We start from the raw sequence: 25,407 nt of genomic DNA, 5'->3' as shown, positions 1-25,407 counted from the left end.
GGTCCATGTAGGGGACAGTATTGAAGAAAGGGGAAGAGCAGAGAGGGGTGGTGGGAACAGGAGAGCAGAAGAGGAACAGGAGAGCAGAGAGGAACAGGGAAAGGGAATGGAGAGTAGTGAGGTATGGGGGGGGGGGGGGGGAGTGGGGAACAGAGAGGATGACATATTAACATGTTGCAAACAGTTCATTTATGGCTGTTTTAAAAAAATTAGGAGGAAAGTACCAATATAAATTCTTGGGAAAAAGTGATAGAGACTAAGTTTTGTTAGCCTATTGTAACAAGTGGTGTTTGCTGCCATCTGCTGGTAACCCAACTTAACATGTAAAATGTGAATGATAATTGACCAGAATATACTGGAAAAACAATGGTGTGTTTAAATGTCCAGCAATTTGCAGCAAGGCAACGATATTCCGCCAGTTGTGTACCACCACAAATCACTGGATGATTTATGCTCCATTGAAAACAGCATTTTGCTGTCCTCCCACGGGTTTCACAGAATTGCATCAACTGAGTATGAATCATCAATTAAACTTGCCACTGAAAGTTCGAGCTGGTACTCAATAGCACAAGTACCTTTTTAATGGTGAGATCCATGTCCCTGAAATGCCACTCAACCCTTCCAGCCCAGAAAGGGAACATGTGAAACTTTATATTATCATATATTGTTCTTGGAGATTTAAAAAAAAAGAAAATTTAAAAAACATTTCCTTTCTGCCTCTTGTTCTTTCCTTCCCTTAGTCCAAACTTTCTGTATCTGATTTGACCCTAATGCACTCTATTTCACTGTTGTTCCTGTTTCTTTCTCCTTAAATCACATTAGCTAAGCAGATAGATTGCTGGTCCCATTGCTCACCAAGGTCACAGAGTCCCTCGTGCATTCACTTGTACCATTATCAGTTTGGGCTTCCAGTATTTTGAGGTGCAAAAGATTTTTGGGCTACAGGGTGAGAGAAGTAGTCCAATGGTGCATGCTGCAAGTTATCTAACCCAGAAAATTCTGGGCCAACATACTCAATAAAACCTAACATCTTTAATCCTGATTGGCGAAACAGACAGATTGATAGATTGGGCAGTTTTATTGGCGCAGTGCATCACTCAGCAGCAATTTTCAAGAATATCTACACTTACTGCATAGTGCAATTTTATGCTAAATATTATACCTTGGAGGATATCAAATATTGGTTTCTGAAGAGATGAAATTGTAATAAAAAACACAGCTATCATGATTAAATGACAGAAAAAAATGCATGGGCCCATGTGCCAACTGGTATCATATTTTCTCTCTTAATTATTGCTTTGTTTCTGCTTCCATTCTATGAGAAGCCCTCCAAATTCTTATATTGTATTCTCAAAATAAGTGTTTTAGTAAAATTGCCATACATTATGCAGCGAGTAGTTAACCTGAATGCTAGGAAATGCTCTGGAAAACAAAACCAATAAAAGCCATGGAGTTTTATTAGAAAGTAACACTTCTTACCAGTGATGAGGCAAAAAAATTGAGGACTCAGGAATAGCTAATGAGTGGGTCATAAAAGGTGCCATATAATATCTGATCTAGAGTAGGGCCCTTTGCTATTGTTGCATTAGGAACAATATGTATATATATATATATAAAAATATATTTATAAAATATATATATATAATATATATAATGTATAATTTTTAAGTTGAGTATATATATATATATATATATGTGTGTTAATAAAGGTAAAATGGTTTCAGTTTCATTTTGGTTGTTTATGAGCCTTGGTGCCTAGAAGTCTGGGTGGACCTGTGGTTATATATATGGGTTAAAAAGCAGGTAGATGTTTAGTGATTTTTGGGGAAACCAAAGTAGGAAAAACTGGGCTGTTGCGTAGCGACAGTAGTCAAATGACAACAGAGAAAGACAGGGAAGAGTTCAGTGTGTGTCAGAGTGAAGAGAGGGATTTTCAGCTGAGATAGGAAATACTACAAGGCTACAAGGAGACTGAGTTTAGAGAACTCGTGTTTGCTCTGCAATTGAAGCAAGAGAGAGTTTAGAGTGCGGTTTTGCGTGTCTCAGGGAGAGATACGGGTTGGTTGAGAAGCATCACGTGAATGCTCAGGAACTCACCGGAAGAAAACTGTTTGCATGTGTAGCAGCCCCAGGCAAAGAGGCTTTGTGTCAAGCTAGTGATAACTCTTCACTGATTTGTGTGTCTGTAAAGATCTTGCTGGGTAAAGGATCATTGGGAAATTGAATCATCATCTTGTGTTTGTATTGAGATCTTTCCAACCTTTTTGTCTGGCTTAATATAGTTAATTTTTCTTGTTTTAATAAATATTTTATTCTCTGTGTTAAAATTTCATCAGCGAATTTATTCAATAACTTTCCTCCACAGTTTCAAAATAAAAAGGTTACGATCTATCAAGCCAGGTTTCACTCTGGGATCTGACTTGGCCGGTATTAACATCAGCTGGGATCATAAGTTAGGAGAACAAAAGTAGAACTTGATATCTCCAGGTCTCCATGCCTCGGTAACTTTGACATCTTCCAGAATATACATTACTGTTAAAAATGTCAGTAAGGTGAGCATGGACAGGGGACTACGTCCGAGTGAGACAGAGCTGAGCGAGTAGCAAATTAGGTTCACGTGTGAATCCAGTGCATGGGAGAAAAGAGGTGCTATATGTAAAGTTTTTTGCAATTTGTAAAGTGTGTTAAGTATTAGTCAGATTTATCAGTACTAGTAAGGTTTATCAATAGTTGTAAGATTTATTAAGTTAAGGCCAAGTAAGATAAAGTTAATGTAAGTAAACCAAAGTAAAGTGAAGTTAACGTAAGTGAAGTAAAATTAAGACATGGTAGGGCAGCTTGGTCGTATGGAATGCATGTCCTGTAGTATGTGGGAAGTCATGGAGGCTGCTGATGGCCTAGACAATCATATGCAGGAAGTGTCACCAACTGCAGAAACTTGAACTCCGGGCTTTGGAGCTTGAGCGATGGCTGGAATCACTGTGGCACAGTCGCGAGGCTGAGAGCTATGTGGATAACACATTCAGAGAGATGGTCACATTGGAGGGTAGGAGCATTGAAGCAGAAAGGGACTGTCTGGCAGTCATCCATTCCAAGAAAACTAGGCAGGTAGTGCAGGAGTCCCCTGAGGTCCCGCTCGCTAATCGGCTTTCCGTTTTGGGTGTTGGTGACGGCGTTAGTTCCTTGGAGGAGTACAATCAGAGGCAAGTTCGTGGCACCACGGGTGGCTCAGCTGTACAGGAAGGGAAGAAGAAGAGGGGAAGAGCAGTAGTGATAGGGGATTTGTTAGTATGGGGAACAGAAGGATGTAATAACTGGACATTTAGAAAGGAATGGTAAAATTAGGTAGAGTCAACATGGATTTATGAAAGGGAAATCCCGTTTGACAAACTTTTGGATTTTTTGAGAATGTTACTTGTAGCATAGATAAAGGGGAACCAATGGATGTGGTGTATCTGGATTTTCAGAAGGCTTTAGATAAGGTCCCACACAGGAAGTTAGCAAATAAAATTAGAGCGCATGAGATTGAGGGAACATATTAGTATAGATTGAGAGTTGGTTATCAGGCAAAAAGCAAAGAGTAGGAATAAACGGATCATTCTCAAGATGGCAGGCTGTTATTAGTAGGGTACCACAAGGATCAGTGCTAGGTCCACAGTTGTTCACAATCTATATAAATGATTTGGATGTGGGGACCAATTGCAATATTTCCAAATTTGCTGATGACACCAAACTGGGTTGGAACATAAGTTGTGAGGAGGATGCAAGGAGGCTTCAAGAGGACTTGGCAAATGGAATATAATGTGAATAAGTGTGAAGATTTTCACTTTGGTAGAAAAAACAAGAGGGCAGAGGGGTTGGGAAATGTGTGTCCAACAGGACCTGGATGTCCTTGTTCATGAGTCACTAAAAGCTAGCATGCAGGTGCATCAAGCAATTAGGAAGACAAATGGCATGTTGGCCTTCACCGTGAAAGGAGTTAAGTGCAGAAGTAAGGATATCTTGCTGCAGTGATATAGATCTTTGGTGAGACCTCACCTGGAGCATTGTGCACGGTTTTGGTCTCCTTATCTAAGGAAGGATATAATTGCCATAGAGGGAGAGCAACGAAAGTTCAGCAGAATTTTGAAGAATGAAGGGTGGCCTCATTGAAACTTACAAAATTCTTACAGGGCGTGACAAGGTGAATGTAGACAAAGTGTTTCTCTGGCTGGTGAATCTAAAACCAGGGGACATAACCTCAGGATAAGGAGCAGACCATTTAGGATTGAGATGAGGAGGAATTTCTTCAGAGGGTGGTGGAATTCTCTTCTCCAGAGGGCTGTGGAAGTTCAATCATTGAGCATGTTCAAGACAGAAATTGATAGATTTCTGGAGTCCAATGACATCAAGAGATATGGAGAAAGTGTGGGAAAGTGACCTTGAGGTAGGTTGTCAGCCATGATCAAATTGAATTGCCTACTCCTGTTCCTAAATGGCACTAAAAGGTGTGAGCCTTTCTACTACATGTCTCACAGATTGGTCGACTGACTGAAAATAATTTTTCTTTGAACCTGGGTGTTCAACACACCTTCCCATAGGTTTTCTTAGTTTCTGCTTCCAGCATGGAATCTTGGGGGTTATTACAATATTCAATATTCCTCAATTCGGAATTGTAAAGCTTAACCAAGGTGCATCAGAAAATTGTATGTAGAAACAAAGCATAGGACTGAAAAGGCAATTCCCAGACCAAGTAGCCAGCTCCAAGACCAGTACTGCTCCAATGAGCCACTCTCTAAGCCATCCATCTGCTTCTTCCCTTACATTTTCCATGCTACCTGCTTGTACCCCCATCCAGAGTGGTTGATTCCCAATATTCATCACCCATTGTGTAAAACAGTTAAATCTAAACTGCCTGTGCACTTTAACACTCTAAGCTTGAGCTCCAATCCTGTGTTCTACAGTTTTTCACATTCTGAACATATTATCAGGGTGCAATTTATCTGTGCCATTAAGAATGTTGACTATTTCTTTAATAATAACCTTATCCTTTGAAGCAATCAATCCCAGGTTCTCCAACATCTCCCTACATTCAAATACCTTTAGATAGGTATCTCTATTTACAAAAGCAAAATACTGCAGATGCTGGAAATCTGAAATTAAAAAAAAATCTGTGGAGGGAGAAACAGAATTAACATTTCAGATCTGTGACCGTTTGTCAGAACCGTTCTAACAAAAGCTCATAGACCTCATACATTGGACTGAACAACACGAGTCTCCGGATTCCTGTCCCCTAGCTAAAAAGCCAGGGTGGGGGGGCGGTGATGGGGGACGGTTTAACAGGCAATTGCTGTTCATAGACTGGAGGTGGCATTTCCGTCCCTCAGGGACGGAAACTCCTATCCCGGACAGCTGCCGGCCAATCAGAAGCCAGTAACTCTTCAGTACTTCAGGTGTGCTGCACTGCAAAATTTACGTATGATTGGGGGTCTCGTCAGGTGCAAAGCTGGCAGGCCCCAGTGACTTGAGTGGGGTAGTGGGGGCTAGAGTGTGACCGGTGTTACGATCCCAGCTGATGTTAATATTGGACAAGTCAGATCCCAGAGTGAAACCTGGTTTGATTGATCCTAACTTTTTTTTTAAAAAGAAAATCATAGAGGAAAGTTACTGAACAAATTCACAGGAGTCTGCTAATGAGCTTTTAACATAAAGAATAAAATATTTATTAAACATGAAAAATGAACTATATTACACCAGACAAAAAGGCTGGTGAGATCTCAATACAGACACAAGAAAATGATTCAAATATTCATTATTCCTCCACCCCAGCTATATCTTTACAGACACATACAAAATTCAGAAAGATAAAACAACTTAACACACCTATCTCATACTCTAATATTCAAAGTAAGTATGCAGTACATGTGAACCAACTACAAACTGTGGTCATACACAACACTCTCCAAAGAAAATGACAGATGTGACCAAAGCAAGTTCTATGGGTCAGCCCAACCCAGATGCTTGTCACACTGTGGTCTCACAAAAACTGTCCTTCTCATAAGGGCTTCCAATCTCCTCATTTGAAGAACTCACCTTGAAATTCCCACAGAATGTCGCTCCCACTTGTACAGCTTCAACTAGGGTCCACCTCAAGGGTTTCAATCTCGCCTTTTGAGACTCCTTTCCCCTGGATCTCCAAGTACTCTCAAGCCTCAACTTCCAAGCACACTTTCAGACCTTCGGCCATGTCAAGCAGAACACCACTGCTCCAAAAGGCCCACAGTAAGGAGTCACCAACCTTCAGCTGCCTCCTTGGATCTTCAGGGCTTCTCTCAAGCCCACTTTGCTTCAAGTCTGCTCCCTGCAGCTTCTTCTTTAGCTTGGAACTTTTTTCTCTGCTCCTGTCTCTGATCTCTGTCTTTGTCCCTGCCTGGGACTTTCTTCAGGGACCTCTTTCTGTCCCACTTCCTGGTTTGGGATCATCTTCTTGGTTTGGAACCTTCTCCTTGCCCCCCTCCCAGTGTTCTGCTCCCTGGGACACCATCTCTGGAATGGTGCGCCAGGTCAGATCACCTGACCTGCAGTTTCAAGTCGTTTCACTTCTTTGCTTCTGCGTATGTGTGCAGGGCTGGTTCCTAGCCTAAAGAACATAAAAGGACTAACAACGCATGTGTGGCCCTTTCCCCGGGGAGCTGGTACATGTGCAGAAGGCCCCAAACTCCATTTAAAGGTAAGGTAGGTATTTGCAGTTCATCATAGAGGCCATGGGGGGTGCGGGGCACCCTCCAATGAGCTCAGGGGGCCCTTTATGGAGGGACTCCCCTCCTCAACTTGCCTGCTAGCAGGCCATGCAGAGAAAGGTGCTGTGCTGGCTACTTGTTGCAGACCTTTCCCGCTGGCAGTTAAATTCCAGCAGCAGTGGCCCACTGGCGGGTGGGTGGCTCAATGCCATCCCACCACGGTTTTAATTGCAATAGGGGCAGGAGCAATGGGCAGTCTGCCACTGGATTTAACAAACCCACTCCCCCACCACTTCAAACCCACCAGTGGAGGAATGTTAAATCCAGCCCATTAACTCTATCACTCTCTCCACGGATGCCTGACCTGCTGAGTATTTGCAGCATTTTGTGCTTTTATTTAAAAATTCTGCTAAGCTAGGAACGTACCTGAAATAAGGTTTCGGGTAGTCTGGCTATCGGTCGACAGTACCCGTGCTTCAGTCTGCTCATCACTAGCCTCAAGAGTCTCGGCCAGAGCAAAGGGGGCTGAACACATGGGCTGCTTATTTTCAGAGGGAACAGTCTTAGTAATTTTGGCATTTTCCTGGAAATACACATGGTCTCTTCCTCTACGGAAAAAAAACAGAAATTATAATTTTTTTCAACCAAAAGTCAATTTATTTCTCTCAGGTTTGGCTGCTTCAAATGAACTGCAATCCAGATGTAAAGTTGGTAACTACTTACTTCCGTGTAATAAAAAGAAAATCGGGCTGTAGCCACCAAAATAGCACCTGTAAACAAAAAGAATTGTGCCTCTTCCTGCAAGCTTTCTGCTTCTTTCCCAATCTTTAACTTAATCTCTCTCGATTTCTCTCTCTGGTGTTCGCAGCTTTCAGATTTTCACTATTTTTCTCTCTCCACTTCATCAAGATTCTCCTGTCCTCGCTCTCTGTATGACTCAATTTTTGTTTGGCTTTCATAGATATTCCTTCACTAGTATATGCAATTTCTGTCGCAAATTTTTTTTTAAAGCCCAGAATAAGCAACAAGCTGAGTAGCAACACGCATCTGGTTTTGAGGGAGAAATGGCCAGAGAAGTGCTTCAAACATTTTGGAGGGAGAAAGTAGAGCTTGGAAGGAGTGAGGCAGGGGCATGGGGGACTGGTTTGCAGATGAAAGTCAATGGTTAAGGGTGATATGTGGAAGGCAAATAAAGACAATGTGTATTTTGGAATGCGCTGCAGCACTCGACAGGGCTGTACTCAAGAAGCACTTTTGGGTTGGTCTGGCTACACATATTAAATGAATGCAGGAAAGAATATAAAAAAAAGCTTGCATCTCAAGTAAACACAATAAAGCATAATAAATATCATCTTTGAAAGTCCTGTACCTTTCTGTACCACTAATATTACATGTAATCCCCCCATGTAACTTACTGTGTCAATAAATCTGCCATGTTAGGTTCAAGTTGCAGCAGGTCAAGTAAGCATCAGAAACTGCACTACCGATCAGTAACTCCATGAAAGGTCCACTAACAAAGAATAGTTTATACATGGGAGTGAATTCAAAGCAGGAATTTAGCTGAGGAATTCAGATACTGTAGTCAGAGGGAAGTTTATAACAGTCATTTTAATCTTTTTAAAAACTTGATAGTAGCTGCAAAGCAGTAATAAGCTTATCAAAATAAATTGTATTTAATGAAAGTTGTCGTCATGCACATTGTAGACAAAAACTACAATGTTAGAATGTTACAAAACAGAAACATGCCAAAAAGTCCCGCCCAACAAGAGCTGCTGATCAATTGGAGGCTGGGAGCTTTCCGTTGTTTAGTACCGCCACCAAGGCAGTAGCTGCTTTCGATAATGCACCCACTAGAGGCTCAAGAACTCCGAGAGACCAAGGTTACAGGCAAGTGATGGCAGAAGCAGGGTCGCGGGGGACGGCAATCAGTAGTAACGGTAAGGCAATGGTTCTCAGTGAGCACCCCCCTCCCCAATGCTGGGTCCTTCAGCCAGGCACAGAGTACCTACCCCCTACCCATCCCAGAAGCCCACAAGCAAGCCTGACAGGATTTGCTTTTTGGGCTTCCCACATACTAGAGGTGGCAAGACAAAGTCCTTAAGTGGGCATTAGCTGCATCAATGCGGCCTTCCCGCCAGGACTTAAATTGGGGCAGAGGTGGGAAGGCAGCCATCCTCCCACCTGATCAAATGGCCCATTCGCCACAGGGGAGGGCATTAAATTCCGCCCATGTGATCACTGGCAAATATTATTGAAAACACAGACTCAAAACAGAATCTGAAGATTTCGTTCGCTGCCATTTACCTTGGGGTATTACAGGTGCTACTGAACAGCGACTCCTTTCCGCTTGCACTGGTTATGGACGATTTACGAGGTGCAGAAGGTTCAATGAGATTTTCAAAGGATCCTGTCCGCGCAGAGCTTTGGACTGAAACGGCACCATCTACACTTGCTTCTGTGTTTGGAATAGAACTGCTGCTGTCGCAAGAATCTGACAGAGATTCCAGAGCAAGTGATACCTAAAATTTGCATCAATTACAGAAGTTAGCTTGAATGGTTGGCAAGAATAACGTGTGACAATTCGGTGACATATTTTGTTCAATGTTTTAAGATCTATGAAATGAAGTAATATGATCTGGTTTTGCACATGCTTAATAAATCATACTTCGAAGTGATGCTTGAATTGATTTCCTCTTATTATACTCGTGAACAAGTCTGAAAACTATGCTCACTACTAATCACATAACAATGCTGTGCAATTTTAGGTTGGCATCATGTACATGTTTAAGCCCTTGGAATACAACATTGCAAGAATTAGGGGTACACACAAGACAATAAAATATGCAAAACCGGAACAGTTTACTTTATTTCGAACAAACTAGTTGTCTGCGTACTTACAACATAACAGAGAGAAATTAAAATTCTGTTAACATAGTATCACTGATACGAAGTGATAAGGGAAGACCTTTTAGAACAGAGATGAGGAGAAACTTCTTTAGCCAGAGAGTGTTGAATCTATGGAATTCATTGCCACAGAAGGCTGTGGAGGCCAGGTCATTGAGTGTATTTAAGACCGAGATAGATAGGTTCTTGATTGGTAAGGGGATCAAAGATTACGGTGGGAAGGCGGGAGAATGGGGTTGAGAAACTTATCAGCCATGATTGAATGGTGGAGCAGACTCGATAGGCTGAATGGCCTAATTTCTGCTCCTATGTCTGATGGTCTTATGATATAAGAGGAATTCAGCTCTTTTGTCCATGCTTGGACCAAGGTTATAATTAGGTCTGGAGCCGAGTGATCCGCTCAGGACTCAAACTGAGCAAATGCTGCTTGATAGCACTGTCAACGACCCCTTGCATCCCTTTGTTAATCATCAAAAGTAGGCTGATGGATGACTATTGGCAGGTTGGGTTGCCCTGTTGTTTGTGGATAAGACATAACTGGGAAATCTTCCACTTTGTTGTGTAGATACCAGTATCATAACTGCACTGGGAGAGCTTGGCTTGAGGCACAGCCAGTTCTGGAGCCTAAGTCTTCAGCATGCAGCTAGGATGTTGTTGGGGTCCATAGCCTTTGCTGTATTCTGTGCCTTCAGCTGTTTCTTGACATCACGTGGAGTGAATTGAATTGACTGAAGGCTGCTTCAGTAGTGGCAGGAACCACAAGTGGAGGCCAAGATGGATCACCCACTCAGTACTTCTGGCTGAAGGTGATCGAGAACACTTCAGCTTTGTCCTTTGCACTTAAGTGCTGAGCTTCTCCACCACTGAGGGTGGGTGACCATGAGCCTCCTCCTCCCAGTTGTTATTTGATTTTCCACCACCATTCACATCTGGATGTGGCAGGGCTGTAGAGCTTTGATCTGATCTGTTAGCTATGGGATCGCTTAGCTGTCAATACCATACTGCTCCTGCTGTTTAACACGCATTTAGTCATGTGTTGTAGCTTCACCAGATTGGCACCTCGCTTTTATGTATGCTTGGTGCTGTTCCTGGCACATTCTTCTACACTGCTCCATAAACCAAGTTTTGTTCCCTGGCTTGATCATAAGATTAGAGTGAGGAATGTGGAGGATGATGAGGTTACGGATTACAGTGGAATACAATTCTGTTGCACAGTTGTACAACATTTGCACTTACTCTCAAATTGGAAATTGCTTAGTGAAAACACGTGTGGCGGAATTTTATTTTCCATCCAGAGAATCCAAAAGCAGACAGGCAACCTGTACTGGGATTCAAACTCAAGTGTTTCAATTGACATTTGAGCACTGTAAATATTCTACGTATGTGGAATTGAAATGATCAATTCTGCTTTCTAAGCTTGATCTACAAACATGTTAAATATGTGGGGGTACTTAGAGATAGACAGGTGCTCTACTTTGTTATCCCTTCTTCCTAAAGAATATACTGCTCCTTTAAACTACTATATAAACCAAGGCTAATTATACCTAATGCAGGGAAAACATTGTGAACCAAATTGCATATTTCAAGATCACGTACTGATAAAGGCCACTAATGGGATCTTTAATTTTACCAACAAAATGGCAAGTTGTTTTTTTCAATCAAATCGGACTGTGAATGTACTCAATAATTTTTAATGACATGTTTTTATTCCACACCCATAGCCTTCTCCTTCAAATAACTGTCTTTACCCACGTTGAGTTTTTAAAAAATTTTGTATACGGACAAAATCTATGCAGTCTTTCAGATCTTCTCAAAGTGCTTTGTATCCACTGAACTATTTTTTTTTGAAGTGCAGTCACTGTTATTATATAGACAAAAGCAGCAACCAATTCACATCATTGTTGGTTGTTGTAAAAACCCATCTGGTTCACTGATGTCCTTTAGGTAAGGAAACCTGCCACCCTTACCTGGTCTGGCCTAGATGTGACTCCAGGCCCATGCAATGTGGTTGACTCTTAAAAAATGCCCTCTGAACAAGGGCAATTAAGGATGGGCAATAAATGCTGGCTCAGCCCATGAACGAATTTTTAAAAAGTGACTAAAGCCAACACTTACCACTCACCTGGAATTATACTGTCTATCTTTATATTTACATGACTAAAATTGATAACCCAAGTGCTTAAAAAACATGAGTAGCAGCAAAGCAGTGTAAAGTAATATAGCCCAACTTCAACAACCTATCAATTCCTGTTCCCTGCCAGTTTATATGCCTTTTTAAGCAATCAAAATTACTCAAGAACATTGTTTATCTTGGCTTATACTAGCCAAGTCCCAAAAAATATTTGATCAGATCACATTTTTTAATTATCAGTAAGCATAATATTTCTAACCTGTAGTTCTCCGAGTTTCTCCGAGGTTGGTGAAATCACTGTGAAGAACCCACTAATACCATAGGTTGGTGAAAGCTGTGAAATTCCATTTATTTGAACTCGACCAATGGGAAGATGGTCAGGTTTTGCCATCACCTCCAATACCAACGTTCCCATATCTACCACATTAAAAAAATGCACATATGAACACAAGAGCAAGTAAAATAATACCAGCATTTAGTAACTCTTCTACTGGGCAAACAAACCAAAGACACATAGAAAAATAAGACATTTTTCCTCACTAAATCTCAAGTGATGTCATGATTTTCTTTTAAGAGGTTGTTAAGTTATTGGAAGCCGATGAATAAGAGGAATAAGAAACCCCATAGTTATCGGACCCAATAAAATAATGAGCTGGACTGAGAGACTTTGCAAATGAGTCTTGATTTCACACAAGCGGAAACCACAAATTCAGCCTGAGCACAATTCTGATCATTTGTACACAATGTCAGTCTAGCCCCTCCAAAAAATAAACTTACATAAAAATAGGCTTATATAAAATTTAACAATCCTATGGGGATAACAGTTTCAATCGTAGGCAAAATTCTTCTGTAATGTTGCAAACTAATTTCACCTCTCGCATAGTCAAAGTGACAGCAGTGTCTTCTCATGGATTTTTTTTAGCAGAGGTGCAGGAGCTCTGTGAAGGTTATAGGGAAGACTTTACTTAGAATAAACAAAAGCATTGTTATCATTTTAATTTGTGAATCCTCGAGACTGGAGCCAGGTGAGAGAGTTTTAGGAAATCTGATGGAAGTAAATCTCAGTCACACACAAGCTTGGAGAAATGCTTTGCAGCCAAGGTTACAAACATTCATAAAAGTGGTTACACAGAACCAAATTTTGTTATTAAATTTGCTTATCAAATCAGGACATGCAAGCCATATTGAGAAAATCGACAACCTTAGTTTAAAATAATTAATTATAATTTTCCATGTCAAATCACTCTTTCATGAATACTTGTGTCTATTTCAAACATAAGTAATCAACTTACAAAATACTTGATGTTGCTGAAAAAAAGACATGCTATCAAAGCTTTTCATCTTGCACTCCTCAGACATCAATGCAAGATAAATCAACAGTAAAGGGAACACCAAATTATGCTTCATGAGAAAAGAGTTCTGATTGGTTGGCAAGTAGACTGTGATTGGTAGAGGTGTAGCCATGGAGAATGCAACAGAGGCAGTTAACTGCCAAGCTTTAGTTTCAAATTCAAACCAGGCAAGGCGACACTGATTGGTGAAGGCATTGCCATGGGAATGAACAAGGGAATGGCGGCCCCCCCAAGCTCTTGTTTAGTTGGAAAACGCATAATGCTTGGACATGTTCCTCCTGTCTTCAAAGGGTAGGGCCCTGTGTGTGAACATATGTTGCTTCTAGCATTTGTAGGTGAGCCACAGTGAGCTTGACTGATAATCTTAAATTGGTTTCAGTGCAATTCTTAGCACCATCAGGATTGTTTGGCAAGTGTTGTCCAATCACAGAATCATATCTAATGTTGGACACTATGTATTGAATTTTGCAAGTACGGACTTGTTAGGTATGGTTAGTACTTTGCCTGTTGCGAACAGCCTAAGGGACAGGCTGTTTGATACAATCTGCTAGTCGTCTAGAATATACAACGCCAGCACTGAAATTCATATACCACATTACTCATTTGCGTCATAGGCAGATAGCATTTTTTTTGCTTGACGGCAGCATCCTGTTAGTGGAGAATACCACGTGTGTCGCTACTGCAGAGTAAAAGCGTACAATGGCAAGGTTCACCTTTTGCTCAAATTTTTGAGACACCTTACACTTCCAGGATAATCTGGGCAATTTTCAGGCCTGAAAGTGGCAGCCTTAGGCTCATTCATGAGTTTGCACGCCATACAGCAAGCAACATTAGATGTGTTTTCTGTGACTGGGCAACACTTGTTAAACAATCCTGGATTGTGCTAAGAATTATAATGAAAACCAATTTAAGATTATCAGTTGAGCTCGCAGTGTGGTTCACTTATGCATGCTAAAAGCCACATTTATTTCACATACAGGGCCCTGTCCTTTGCAGACAGAAGGAGCATGTCCACACATTACACCTTTTCAAACTAAACAAAAACTCAGGGAAAATTGCCATTCTCTGGTCCATTCCCAATGGCAAGCCTTGACTAGAGTTGACCTGCCTGGTTTGAATTTGAAATAAAAGCTTGGCAGTTAACAGTTCCCTGCTGCACCCCCATGGCAACGCCTCTACCAATCAGAGTCCACTTGCCAACCAATCAGCACACTCTTCTCATGCAGTATAAATTGTTGTTCCCCTTACTTTTGGTTTATCTTGCATAGCTGCCCTGGTGAGTACAAGATGAAAAGCTTTGATAATATGTCTCTTTTTTCAAAAATACTCAAATTCTATACTACCAAATGACTATAAATAGCTGGTGCTTACCCAAGTGACAGGATATTAAAGATTCATAGCATTTTAAAAATCTAATCTTTAAAACTTTTGCTTGTTCTTTTGTATGATTAGTCAATACTAAATAAAACATGAAAAAAAATTTGTGGTGATTCATAATTTATTTCAGGTTGTTTTTAGTATGACTGATTTACAATTCAATTGAGCAGTGTTCAACTGTATTGATACATAGTTGTACTGTAAACGCAATTACTTACTGACTCTCATTAAAATGCAAAGTCTATTTGCCTTCAACATTGTTGTTTATAAACTGGTCCTGCATTTTTCTTGAGCCTATGGCATCAACATTTGAATGGTACAGAATCTGTCTACTGACCCCTATAAGTATTAAAAATCAAATAATTTAAATACAAAATTTTTTCCTAAATTTTTCTTTCTACACGATAAATTGCAACCTTGCCATAATTCTTTCATCAGAAGAGATGCTCATTAATCTTGTTTGTACTTTAAAAATAGGATGTGCTATTAAAGGAAAGTTTGTCCTATTTTGGTATTGTAATTGTGTATCCAGTAAACAATAGAACATGACTTAATAGTGCAAATAAGCACAGACTTTTCAATATTGGTCAGAGATACTTGTATTTAAAAAGGTTTACTAGAATCGAAAATGTAATTTTCATTATCTAAAGCATGTGGGCCTGGAAATTCGGGAGCACCCAATTTTGTGCCAGAATGGAGTGAGCGGAAACCTGGATATTAGACCTCAGAACTCATTACCATCAGGGCAATGTTGCACAAGGAGATCTGGGAAGATGGAAGGGAGATCATGCCACAGTTAACATTGTAGCAACAGTCAGATAAATGTGGGATCACGGACCTTAGCAGCAGGATCATGGGGGCAGAAAGAGATCAGTGGTTAAGCAGGCAACTAAGAGGGAGGCAGTGTTGGGGAGCCTGGAAGCGTGACTATTGGGAGATCCCAGGCCAAGACAGCGTTCGGAGGCCAGGGAACTCAAAGCCAGCAGTGATCAGGATGGTGCTTTACAGGCAAGAAACATACTTCTTTTTGCAGGTGATTTTTAGGGTTGATTTCCCTGAATGCAGTCAGCCAGCCTCAGAGCATACAAATATTGCAGCAGAGAACCGAGGCAGATGTTAGGCTCCTTATGTCATGCGAAAAGCCCATAAAGCTGGATCAGCTGTGACTCTTCTTTGTCCAGACCCTATAAGGTAGGCTAAGGCTTCTTGTTAACCATTTTTGGACTTTAGGAAGCCACATAGTGTCTGAAGAACAACATATACCTATGCTCCAAGGGCTTAGGGGCAGAAGTAGGCCATCCAGACCTACCAGCTTGCTCTGCCATTTGATAAGATTATGGCTGATTTGGTTGTGGTCTCAACTCCACTTTCCTATCTGTCCCCCATAATCCTCAACTCCCTTGTCTATAAAACTATCTAACTTATCTTGAATAAATTCAATGACCCAGCCTCCACTGCTTTCTGAGGAAGAGAATTATACATTAAGAGAAAAAAATTCTCCTCAACTCTGTCTTAACAGGGAGACTTCATTCTTAAACTGTGTCCCCTAATTCTCATCTCCCCTCAAGAGGAAATATCCTCCTGGTATCCACCATATCATGTCCTCTCAGGATCTTACATGTTTCAATAAGGTCACTTCTCATTCTAAGTTCCAATTGTTACAGCTACTCTGAATTGCTTCTAAGACAATTATATCCTTTCTCAAATGAGGAGACCAAAACTGTACACTGTACTCCAGATGCGGTTTCACCACGGCCATGTACAGTAAAGCTTCCCTACTTTATATTCCATTCACCTTGCAATAAACGACAACATTCCATTTGTCTTCCGAATCACTTACTGTACCTGCATACTAACTTTTTGTGATTCATGTACCAGGACACCCAGATCCCTCCATACCATAGAGTTCTGCAATCTATCTCCATTTAAATAGTATACTGCTTTTCTATTCTTTCTGCCAAAGTGGACAAGTTCATATTTTCCCACATTTTACTCCATTTGCCAAATTTTTGCCCACTCATGTAACCTATCTATATCCCTTCGTAGACCCTTGTGATAACTTAGTTTCCTATTTGTCTTGGTGTCATCAGCAAATTTAGCTATCATACAATCAGTCCCTTCATCCAAATCATTGATATAGATCGTAAATAGCCAAGGCCTCAACACTGATTCCTGTGGCGCTTCACTAATTATAGCTTGCCAACCTCAAAAAGACCCATTTATCCCACTCTCTGTTTCCTGTTGGCTAGCTAATCCTTTATCCATGCTAATGTTACCCCAATGTGCTCTTATCTTTTGTAGTAACCTTTGATATGGCACCTTATCAAATGCCTTTTTGAAATCCAAGTACACAATATCTACAGGCTCCCCTTTATCCACTTTGCTTGTTACTTCCTCAAAAAAATGCTAATAAATTAGTTAAACATGATTTTTGCTTTCACAAAACCATGTTGACTATGCCTGAACCTATTCTGATTTTCTAAGTATTCTGCTATAACCTCCTTAATAATGGATTATAGCAATTTTCCTATCTTAGGTGTTCGGCTGATTGGCCTATAATTTACTGCTTTCTGTCTCGCTCCCTTCTTGAGTAAGGGTATTACATTTGCTATTTTCCGATCTACTGGGACTCTTCCAGAATCAAAGGAATTTTGGAAGATTATAACCAATGCCTCTACTATCTCTGACCCTGGGATACAGGCCATCTGGTCCTGGGGAGTTGTCAGATTTTAGGTCTAATAGTTTTCTCAGCATCTTTTCCCTGGTGATTGTTTTAGCTCCTCCCTCCCTTTCATCTCTTGATTTTCAAGTATCTTTGGGAAACTTTCTAAGTCTTCTACAGTGAAGACAGACACAAAATGCCTCTGCAATTTCCTTGTTTTTCATTATCAATTCCCCAGACTCACTTTCTAGAGGACCAGTACTAGAATGGACACTATGTGCCCCAATTCTTTGAGGAGTTCTTTGAGGAAGTAACAAGTGCATGGATAAAAGGGGTGTACTGCCCTTAGGTTTCCAGAAGGCATTTGGTAAAGTGCCACATCAGAGATTATTGTGTAAAATAAAAGCTCATAGTATAGGGGATAACATATTGGCATGGATACAAGATTGGCTGGCGAACAGGAAGCAGAGAGTAGGCATAAACAGGTCTTTTTCAGGTTGGCAAGATGTAACGAAAGATGTGCCACTGGATCAGTGCTGGAGCCTCACTGTTGTGAAGGGGACATAACGAGGCTACAAAAAGATATCGACAGGTTAAGTGAGTGGGCAAAGATCTGGCAAATGAAGTATAATGTGGGAAAAAGTGAAACTGCCCATTTTGGCAGGAAGAATAAAAGAGAAGCATATTATTGAAATGGTGAAAGACTGCAGAGCTCCGAGATGCAGAGGTGTCTTAGTGTATGAATTGCAAAAGGCTACTATGGAGGTACAACAAGTAATTAGGAAAGCTGATAAGAATTTATTGCGAGGGAAATTGAATACAAAAGTAGGGAGGTTATGCTTCAGTTGTACACAGCACTAGTGAGATCACATCTCGAGCATAGTGTACAATATTGGTCACCTTATTTAAGGAAGGACGTATATGTGTTGGAAGCAGTTCAGAGAATGATTACCAGACTAATACCTGGAATGGGCAGGTTGTCTTATGAGGAAAGGTTGGACAGGCCAGGCTTGTGCCCATTGGAGTTTAGAAGAGTAAGGTGGCTTGATTGAAACATATAAGATTCTGAGGGGTTTTGACAGGCTGGATGTGGAGAGGATGCTTCCTCTTGTGGAGAATCTAGAACTAGGGGGTCACCGTTTAAAAGTAAAGGGTCGTCCACTTAAATCAGAGAATCTCTCAGAGGGTCGGGAGTCTTTGGAACTCTCTTCTAGAAAAGGCAGTGCAAGCAGAGTCTTTGATTATTTTTATGGCCAAGGTGGATAGATTCTTGGTAAACGAAGGGGTGATAGGTTATTGGGGGTAGGCTGGATGCAGATTTGAGGTTACTATCAGATCAGCCATGATCTTATTGAATGGCGGAGCAGACTTGAGAGGCCGAATGGCCTACTCCTGCTCCTTGATATCTCACCTAGAAGTACGAATAAGAAGTTTTCACTGGAATGCTGCAGTAGCCTGAAGTCCTTATCAGGGATAGGTGCAATGTGGAGTTGAGGCCACAATCAGATTAGCCATGTCCATATTGAATGGCAGAGCAGGCTCAAGGGGCTGAATGGCCTACTGCTGCTGCTAATTCATATGTTCATAATTACCACACTTTAACTACAGTATAATCAATTTTAGGAACAGAAAAAGACGATTTGGCTTGAACAAGTCTACCTTTTCAGTTTCAATCAAGTCCACCTACTAAATTATCTTCATATCTCTCAATCAATTCATTAAATTATCTTTTGAGCCCATTTATACTCTCTGCCTCAATGACTTTATTTCTCAACTCAGTTATCCTTTGGATGAAAAGGCCTGTTTGACTTCCTTCCTAATTCCTAACTTGTATCCCTGATATTTAAATACACTGATGATATAATTCAATCTTGTTTGTTCTTGAGGCATTTATCATTTGATTGCATGTTGATTTAATTTGACTTATAACACAGATCTTGATCTCATTGTGGTAGTCAGTGCTCTGCAGGACAAACACTAATGACATCTCCTAATCTGAAGTAGCATAGGCACAACCAACCTGTGAGGTAAGAAGTGAACTGTTTAGGTCCACAGCGAACAGCATAGCGGGCAGTTGTTTTCACAGACTTCTGTTCAGCATGTGAAGCATCTCTAGGACAAAACAGAGTGCCATTGGAGGTTTCACCCCACCAGCGCAGTCTAACAAGAGAGGAAGCTGGAGGCCTGGGAACGATCCACAAGATTTTACTGACTGTTATCCTTAGAAAACATTGAACCTGGCCTTCAACAAGTGGCGGCAGACTAGTAGATGGTAAGACATCACTAATCCCTGTAATATGAAATTCACAAAATTAAAATTACAATGACTTTAAGGACCATGATTATTGAAGTAATTTATGGTGCCCGTACTTGGATTCTAAACATTATCTGAATGCTGAACGTGCAACATAAAATAAATTCCCCTTACAAAAAATATCCAGTAGTACAAGAATAAATGTTATCTTTCCAAATTTAGATTTTTGGCTATAGAAAGTGCTTTATGCAAAATATCACATAGTACTGATGCTGGCAGATGTATCAATGTGGTGGGAGGCACTTGAGGGGAGGAATTAAAAGTTTTGCACAAAGTTAAACCACACTGCTATATAAATATTGATTTAAATATTTAAAGAATGCTTATGTCCTCAAGGATGAGTAATTTTCCTACTCATCAGTTTGGGGCCTGGAGGAATATTAACCAAGAATCAACAAGCTCTGAACTTTCTTCTGAATAAAATTTAAAGTTTTCTTAGAATAGAGTAAGAAAAAAATGTTAATATGTTAATAACAGGGGACTACATAATGCCAGCAACAACAGACTGGTGAAATGGGCAGACATGGGGTGGATAAAATTCAACGCAAAAATATATGAGGTGTTACATTTTGATTGGAAGAATGAGCGATAATATATGCTAAATGGTACAAATTTAAAGGTGTACGAACAGAGACGCGAAAGTGTCTATGCATTTTTTTTTTGAAGATGACAACACAGGTTAACAAGATAGTTAATGAAGTATATACAACCTGGGGTTTTATAGACAGAGACAGAGAGTGCAAATACCAGGAAGCTATGCTAAACATATGTAAAACAGAGATAAAAACAAAAAACTACTGCGGATGCTGGAAATCCAAAACAAAAACAGAATTACCTGGAAAAACTCAGGTCTGACAGCATCGGCGGAGAAGAGTTGACTTTTCGAGTCCTCATGACCCTTCAACAGAACTGAGTAATATTAGGAGAGGGGTGCAATATAAACTGGTTTAAGGTGGAGAGAAGTTGGGCGGGGGGGGGGGGGTGGTTTGTAGGGACAAGCAAGCAGTGATAGGAGCAGATAATCAAAAGATGTCACAGACAAAGGAACAAAGAGGTGTTGAAGGTGGTGATATTATCTAAACGAATGTGCTAATTAAGAATGGATGGCAGGACACTCAAGGTACAGCTCTAGTGGGGGTGGGGTGGAAAGACTGACAGGGCATTACAGGTATAGATTTAAAAATAATGGAAATAGGTGGGAAAAGAAAAATCTATATAAATTATTGGAAAAAACAAAAGGGAGGGGGAAGAAACGGGAAGGGGTTGGGGATGGAGGAGGGAGTTTAAGATCTAAAGTTGTTGAATTCAATATTCAGCCCGGAAGGCTGTAAAGTGCCTAGTCAGAAGATGAGGTGCTGTTCCTCCAGTTTGCGTTGGGCTTCACTAGAACAATGCAGCATGCCAAGGACAGACTTAATTTTGCTTCCAATCTCCACCCCTCCATCATTTTCACATGGTCCATCTCTGACACTTTCCTTCCCTTCCTTGACCCCCCTGTCTCAATTTCTGATGATAGACTGTCCACCAATATCCATTACAAGCCTACCGACTCCCACAGCTACCTCGACTACAGCTCCTCACACCCCGCTTCCTGTAAGGACTCCATCCCATTCTCTCAGTTCCTTCGCCTCCGTCGCATCTGTTCTGATGATGCTACCTTCAAAAACAGTTCCTCTGACATGTCCTCCTTCTTCCTTAACTGAGGTTTTCCACCCACGGTCGTTGACAGGGCCCTCAACCGTGTCCGGCCCATCTCCCGCGCATCCGCCCTCACGCCTTCTCCTCCCTCCCAGAAACATGATAGGGTCCCCCTAGTCCTCACTTATCACCCCACCAGCCTCCGCATTCAAAGGATCATCCTCCGCCATTTCCGCCAACTCCAGCATGATGCCACCACCAAACACATCTTCCCTTCACCCCCCCCGGCGGCATTCCGTAGGGATCGTTCCCTCCGGGACACCCTGGTCCACTCCTCCATCACCCCCTACTCCTCAACCCCAACCTATGGCACCTCCCCATGCCAACGCAAAAGATGCAACACCTGCCCCTTCACTTCCTCTCTCCTCACCGTCCAAGGGCCCAAACACTCCTTTCAAGTGAAGCAGCATTTCACTTGCATTTCCCCTAACTTAGTCTACTGCATTCATTGCTCCCAATGCGGTCTCCTCTACATTGGAGAGACCAAACGCAAACTGGGCGACCGCTTTGCAGAACACCTGCGGTCTGTCCGCAAGAAAGACCCAAACCTCCTTGTCGCTTGCCATTTTAACACTCCACCCTGCTCTCTTGCCCACATGTCTGTCCTTGGTTTGCTGCGTTGTTCCAGTGAAGCCCAACGCAAACTGGAGGAACAGCACCTCATCTTCCGACTAGGCACTTTACAGCCTTCTGGCCTGAATATTGAATTCAACAACTTTAGATCTTAAACTCCCTCCCCCATCTCCATCTCCACCCCGTTTCTTCCCCCTCCCTTTTGTTTTTTCCAATAATTTATATAGATTTTTCTTTCCCCACCTATTTCCATTATTTTTAAATCTATAACTGTAATACCCTGTCAGTCTTTCCACCCCACCCCCACTAGAGCTGTACCTTGAGTGTCCTGCCATCCATTCTTAATTAGCACATTCTCTTAGATAATATCACCACCTTCAACACGTCCTTGTTCCTTTTGTCTGTGACATCTTTTGATTATCTGCTCCTATCACTGCTTGCTTGTCCCTATAATCCCCCCGCCCCCCCACCAAACCTTAAACCAGCTTATATTTCACCCCTCTCCTAACTTTACTCAGTTCTGCTGAAGGGTCATGAGGACTCGAAACGTCAACTCTTTTCTTCTCCGCCGATGCTGCCAGACCTGCTGAGTTTTTCCAGGTAATTCTGTTTTTGTTTTATATATAAAACAGTAGTTCAGTCTCAGATACAATATTGTGCCTAATCCAAACACCACACTTCAGGATGGATGTAAAGGCTTTGGAAAGCTTACAGAAGGAATGTATTAAAATGGCTCCGGGGCGAGGGATTACAATTACATGGACAGACTGGAAAGCAGGGATTGTTCTCCTTCGAGCAGAAAGGCTATAAGCCCTGACAATATTCCGGCAATAGTACTGAAGACTTGTGTTCCGGAACTTGCTGCGCCCCTATCCAAGCTGTTCCAGGACAGCTACAATACTGGCATCTACCCGGCTATGCGGAAAATTGCCCAAGTATGTCCTGTACACAAAAAGCAGGACAAATCCAGGCCAATTACTGCCCCAGTCTACTCTTCATCATCAATAAAGTAATGGGAGAAGTCATCAACAATGCTATCAAGTGGCACTTGATTAGCAATAATCTGCTCGCTGATGCTCAGTTTGGGTTCCGCCAGGGCCACTCAGCTCCTGACCTCATTACAGCCTTGGTTCAAACGTGGGCAAAAGAGCTAAACTTCTGAGGTGAGGTGAGTGTGACTGCCCTTGACATCAAGGCCGCTTTTGACAGAGTGTAGCATCAAGGAGCCCTAGCAAAACTGGAGTCAATGGGAATCAGAATGGGAAACGTCTCCACTGGTTGGAATCATACCTAGCACAAAGGAAGATGGTTGTGGTTATTGGAGGTCAGTCATCTCAGCTCCAGGACATCACTGCAGGAGTTTCTCAGGGTAATATCCTCGGCCCAACCATCTTCAGCTGCTTCACCAATGACCTTCCTTCCATCATAAGGTCAGAAGTGGGGATGTTTGCTGATTATTGCACAATGTTCAGTGCCATTCGCAACTCCTCAGATGCTGAAGCAGTCCATGTCCAAATGAAGCAAGACCTGGACAATATCCAGGCTTAGGCTGACAAGTGGAAGTAACATTCGTTCTACACAAGTGTCAGGCAATGACCATTTCCAACAAGAGAGATTCCAACCACCCCCCATTGATGTCCAATGGCATTACCATCACTGAATCCCCCACTATCAACATCCTGGGGGTTACCCTTGACCAGAAACTGAACTGGACTAGCCATATAAATACTGTGGCTACAATGGCAGGTCAAAGGCTAGGAATGCTGCAACGAGTAACTCACCTCCTGACTCCCCAAAGTCTATCCATCATCTACAAGGCACAAGTCAGGAGCGTGATGGAATACTCCGCACATGCCTGGGTGAGTGCAGCTCCCACAACACTCAAGAAGCTTGACACTATCCAGGACAAAGCAGCCTGTTTGATTGGCACCACATCCACAAACATTCACTTACTCCACCACCGGCACACAGTAGCAGCAGTGTGTACCATCTACAAGATGCACTGCAGCAATTCACCAAGGCTCCTTCAACAGCACCTTCCAAACCCACGACCACTACCATCTAGAAGGACAAGGGCAGCAGAAAGATGAGAATACCACCACCTAGAAGTTTCCCTCCAAGTCAGTCACCACCCTGACTTGGAAATAGATTTCCATTCCTTCACTGTTGCTGAGTCAAAATCCTGGAACTCCCTTCCTAACAGCACTGTGGGTGTACTTACACCACATGGGCTGCAGCGGTTCAAGAAGGTAGCTCACCACCACCTTCTCAAGGACAACTAGGGATGGGCAATAAATGCTGGCCCAGCCAGCGAAGCCCACAACCCATAAATGAACAAAAAAGAGGATATGAGGAGGTTTAATGGAGGCGTTTAAAATCATGAAGGTTTAGATACAGTAGGTAAAGAGTTTCCTATAGCTGAAGGGTTGATAACCGTGGGTGCCCGTTTAACGTGATTGGCAAAATAACCATTGGGATCGGAAGTCTTTGAAAACATAGCCAAGCGGTTTATTCCCTTGTGTCGGTGCTCGCAAGGTGCAAAGCAGTCTGGCAGCTGCGCTACGTTCTTCAGGATACGGCCAGTTATGGTTGAGCTCTGAAGAAGAGTCATACGGACTCGAAACGTTAACTCTGTCTTTCTCTCCACAGACGCTGTTAGACCTACTGAGTTTTTCGAGCATTTTTCGTTTTTGTTTGAGTTCGATTGGTGTTGGCATTAGCAAGCCAAAACTGATAAGCCAAGCTTTCAAAGGATAGATCTTTCTCGGATCAGGATCTGCAGTGACCCTCCGAATGTTTTCAGCTTTTGCAGTTTAGGATTTCAGTCGCGCCTTCTTATAATTGAATAAAAGCAAAATACTGCGGATGCTGGAGATCTGGAATAAAAACAAAGCGCTGGGAAAACTCACAGGTCCGGCAGCATCTATGGAGTGAGAAACAGAGGTAACGCTTCGAGTCCAGAATGACTCTCTTTCGGAACTTCGTGTTTCAGCACTTTCTATTTCCATTTCATATAATTCAACACTTCGTGCACCAGTCGTTGGTCTCCATTTACTAACTTGGCGGCCTAAAGCAGCAACGGCCACACACGACACAATTTAAAACAGAAGGAAAAACGTGCTTTTACCTTTGTTTTTCTTTCCGAGTTTCGCCACTTTGGGTTTTTTAGTTTTCATTGCTTTCCTGCTACTTTCCTACACATGACGGTATTTAGAGTAATTTGAACCTCGCATTAATTCGTCCTCCAGCAACGAAACCGGCTCCGTTCAATCCCGCTACTCGTCCCAGCGCCGGCGGCAGGATACCGCCTGCAAGGCACTCTGGGATGCTGGAGGACCAACAGCGCGAAGCCGGACGCGCGATTAATTCAATCGCTTTGTTTACAAAGCCCGCTCCCCCAGCAACGGACTCGACTTTCAAACCCGCCGCCAATCAATGGTACAGCGGAGGACCAGTGTCGCGCCGCACTATGGGATATCGGAGGACCAGTGTCGCGCCGCACTATGGGATAGCGGAGGATCAGCGTCGCCCTGCAGTGTCGGATGGATGGCGGAGGATCAGCGTCGCACTGCACTGTTGGATGGCAGAGGGCTAGTATTGTGGCAGTGCCTCACTTTTGGTGATTGTTGTGCTTTCCTTGTGACGGGTATAAATTTTTTGGAAAACTAAGACCATCA

The 25,407-nt window shown here is 42.1% G+C and overlaps 1 protein-coding gene across 1 annotated transcript in view; it reads right to left on the bottom strand.

Moving 5' to 3' along the window:
- c2cd3 (C2 domain containing 3 centriole elongation regulator) overlaps positions 1 to 25,129 on the bottom strand; it is a 146,149-nt gene extending 121,020 nt beyond the window's left edge. The window contains exons 1-5 of the mRNA XM_078545200.1: positions 24,858 to 25,129; positions 19,166 to 19,435; positions 12,014 to 12,171; positions 9,024 to 9,238; positions 7,146 to 7,327 (exon numbers count right to left, since the gene is read on the bottom strand). Of these exons, the coding sequence (XP_078401326.1) occupies positions 7,146 to 7,327; positions 9,024 to 9,238; positions 12,014 to 12,171; positions 19,166 to 19,435; positions 24,858 to 24,906 (874 nt within the window). The 5' untranslated portion in view covers positions 24,907 to 25,129. The remainder of the gene's footprint in view (positions 1 to 7,145; positions 7,328 to 9,023; positions 9,239 to 12,013; positions 12,172 to 19,165; positions 19,436 to 24,857) is intronic.
- Positions 25,130 to 25,407: the final 278 nt, after the last annotated feature.

The sequence above is a fragment of the Cetorhinus maximus genome, chromosome 7 (assembly GCF_964194155.1).
Source record: "Cetorhinus maximus chromosome 7, sCetMax3.hap1.1, whole genome shotgun sequence".
Lineage (NCBI taxonomy): Eukaryota > Metazoa > Chordata > Chondrichthyes > Lamniformes > Cetorhinidae > Cetorhinus > Cetorhinus maximus.
The sequence above is the reverse complement of the archived record's forward strand: the minus strand, read 5'-3'. Positions and strand labels throughout refer to the sequence as shown.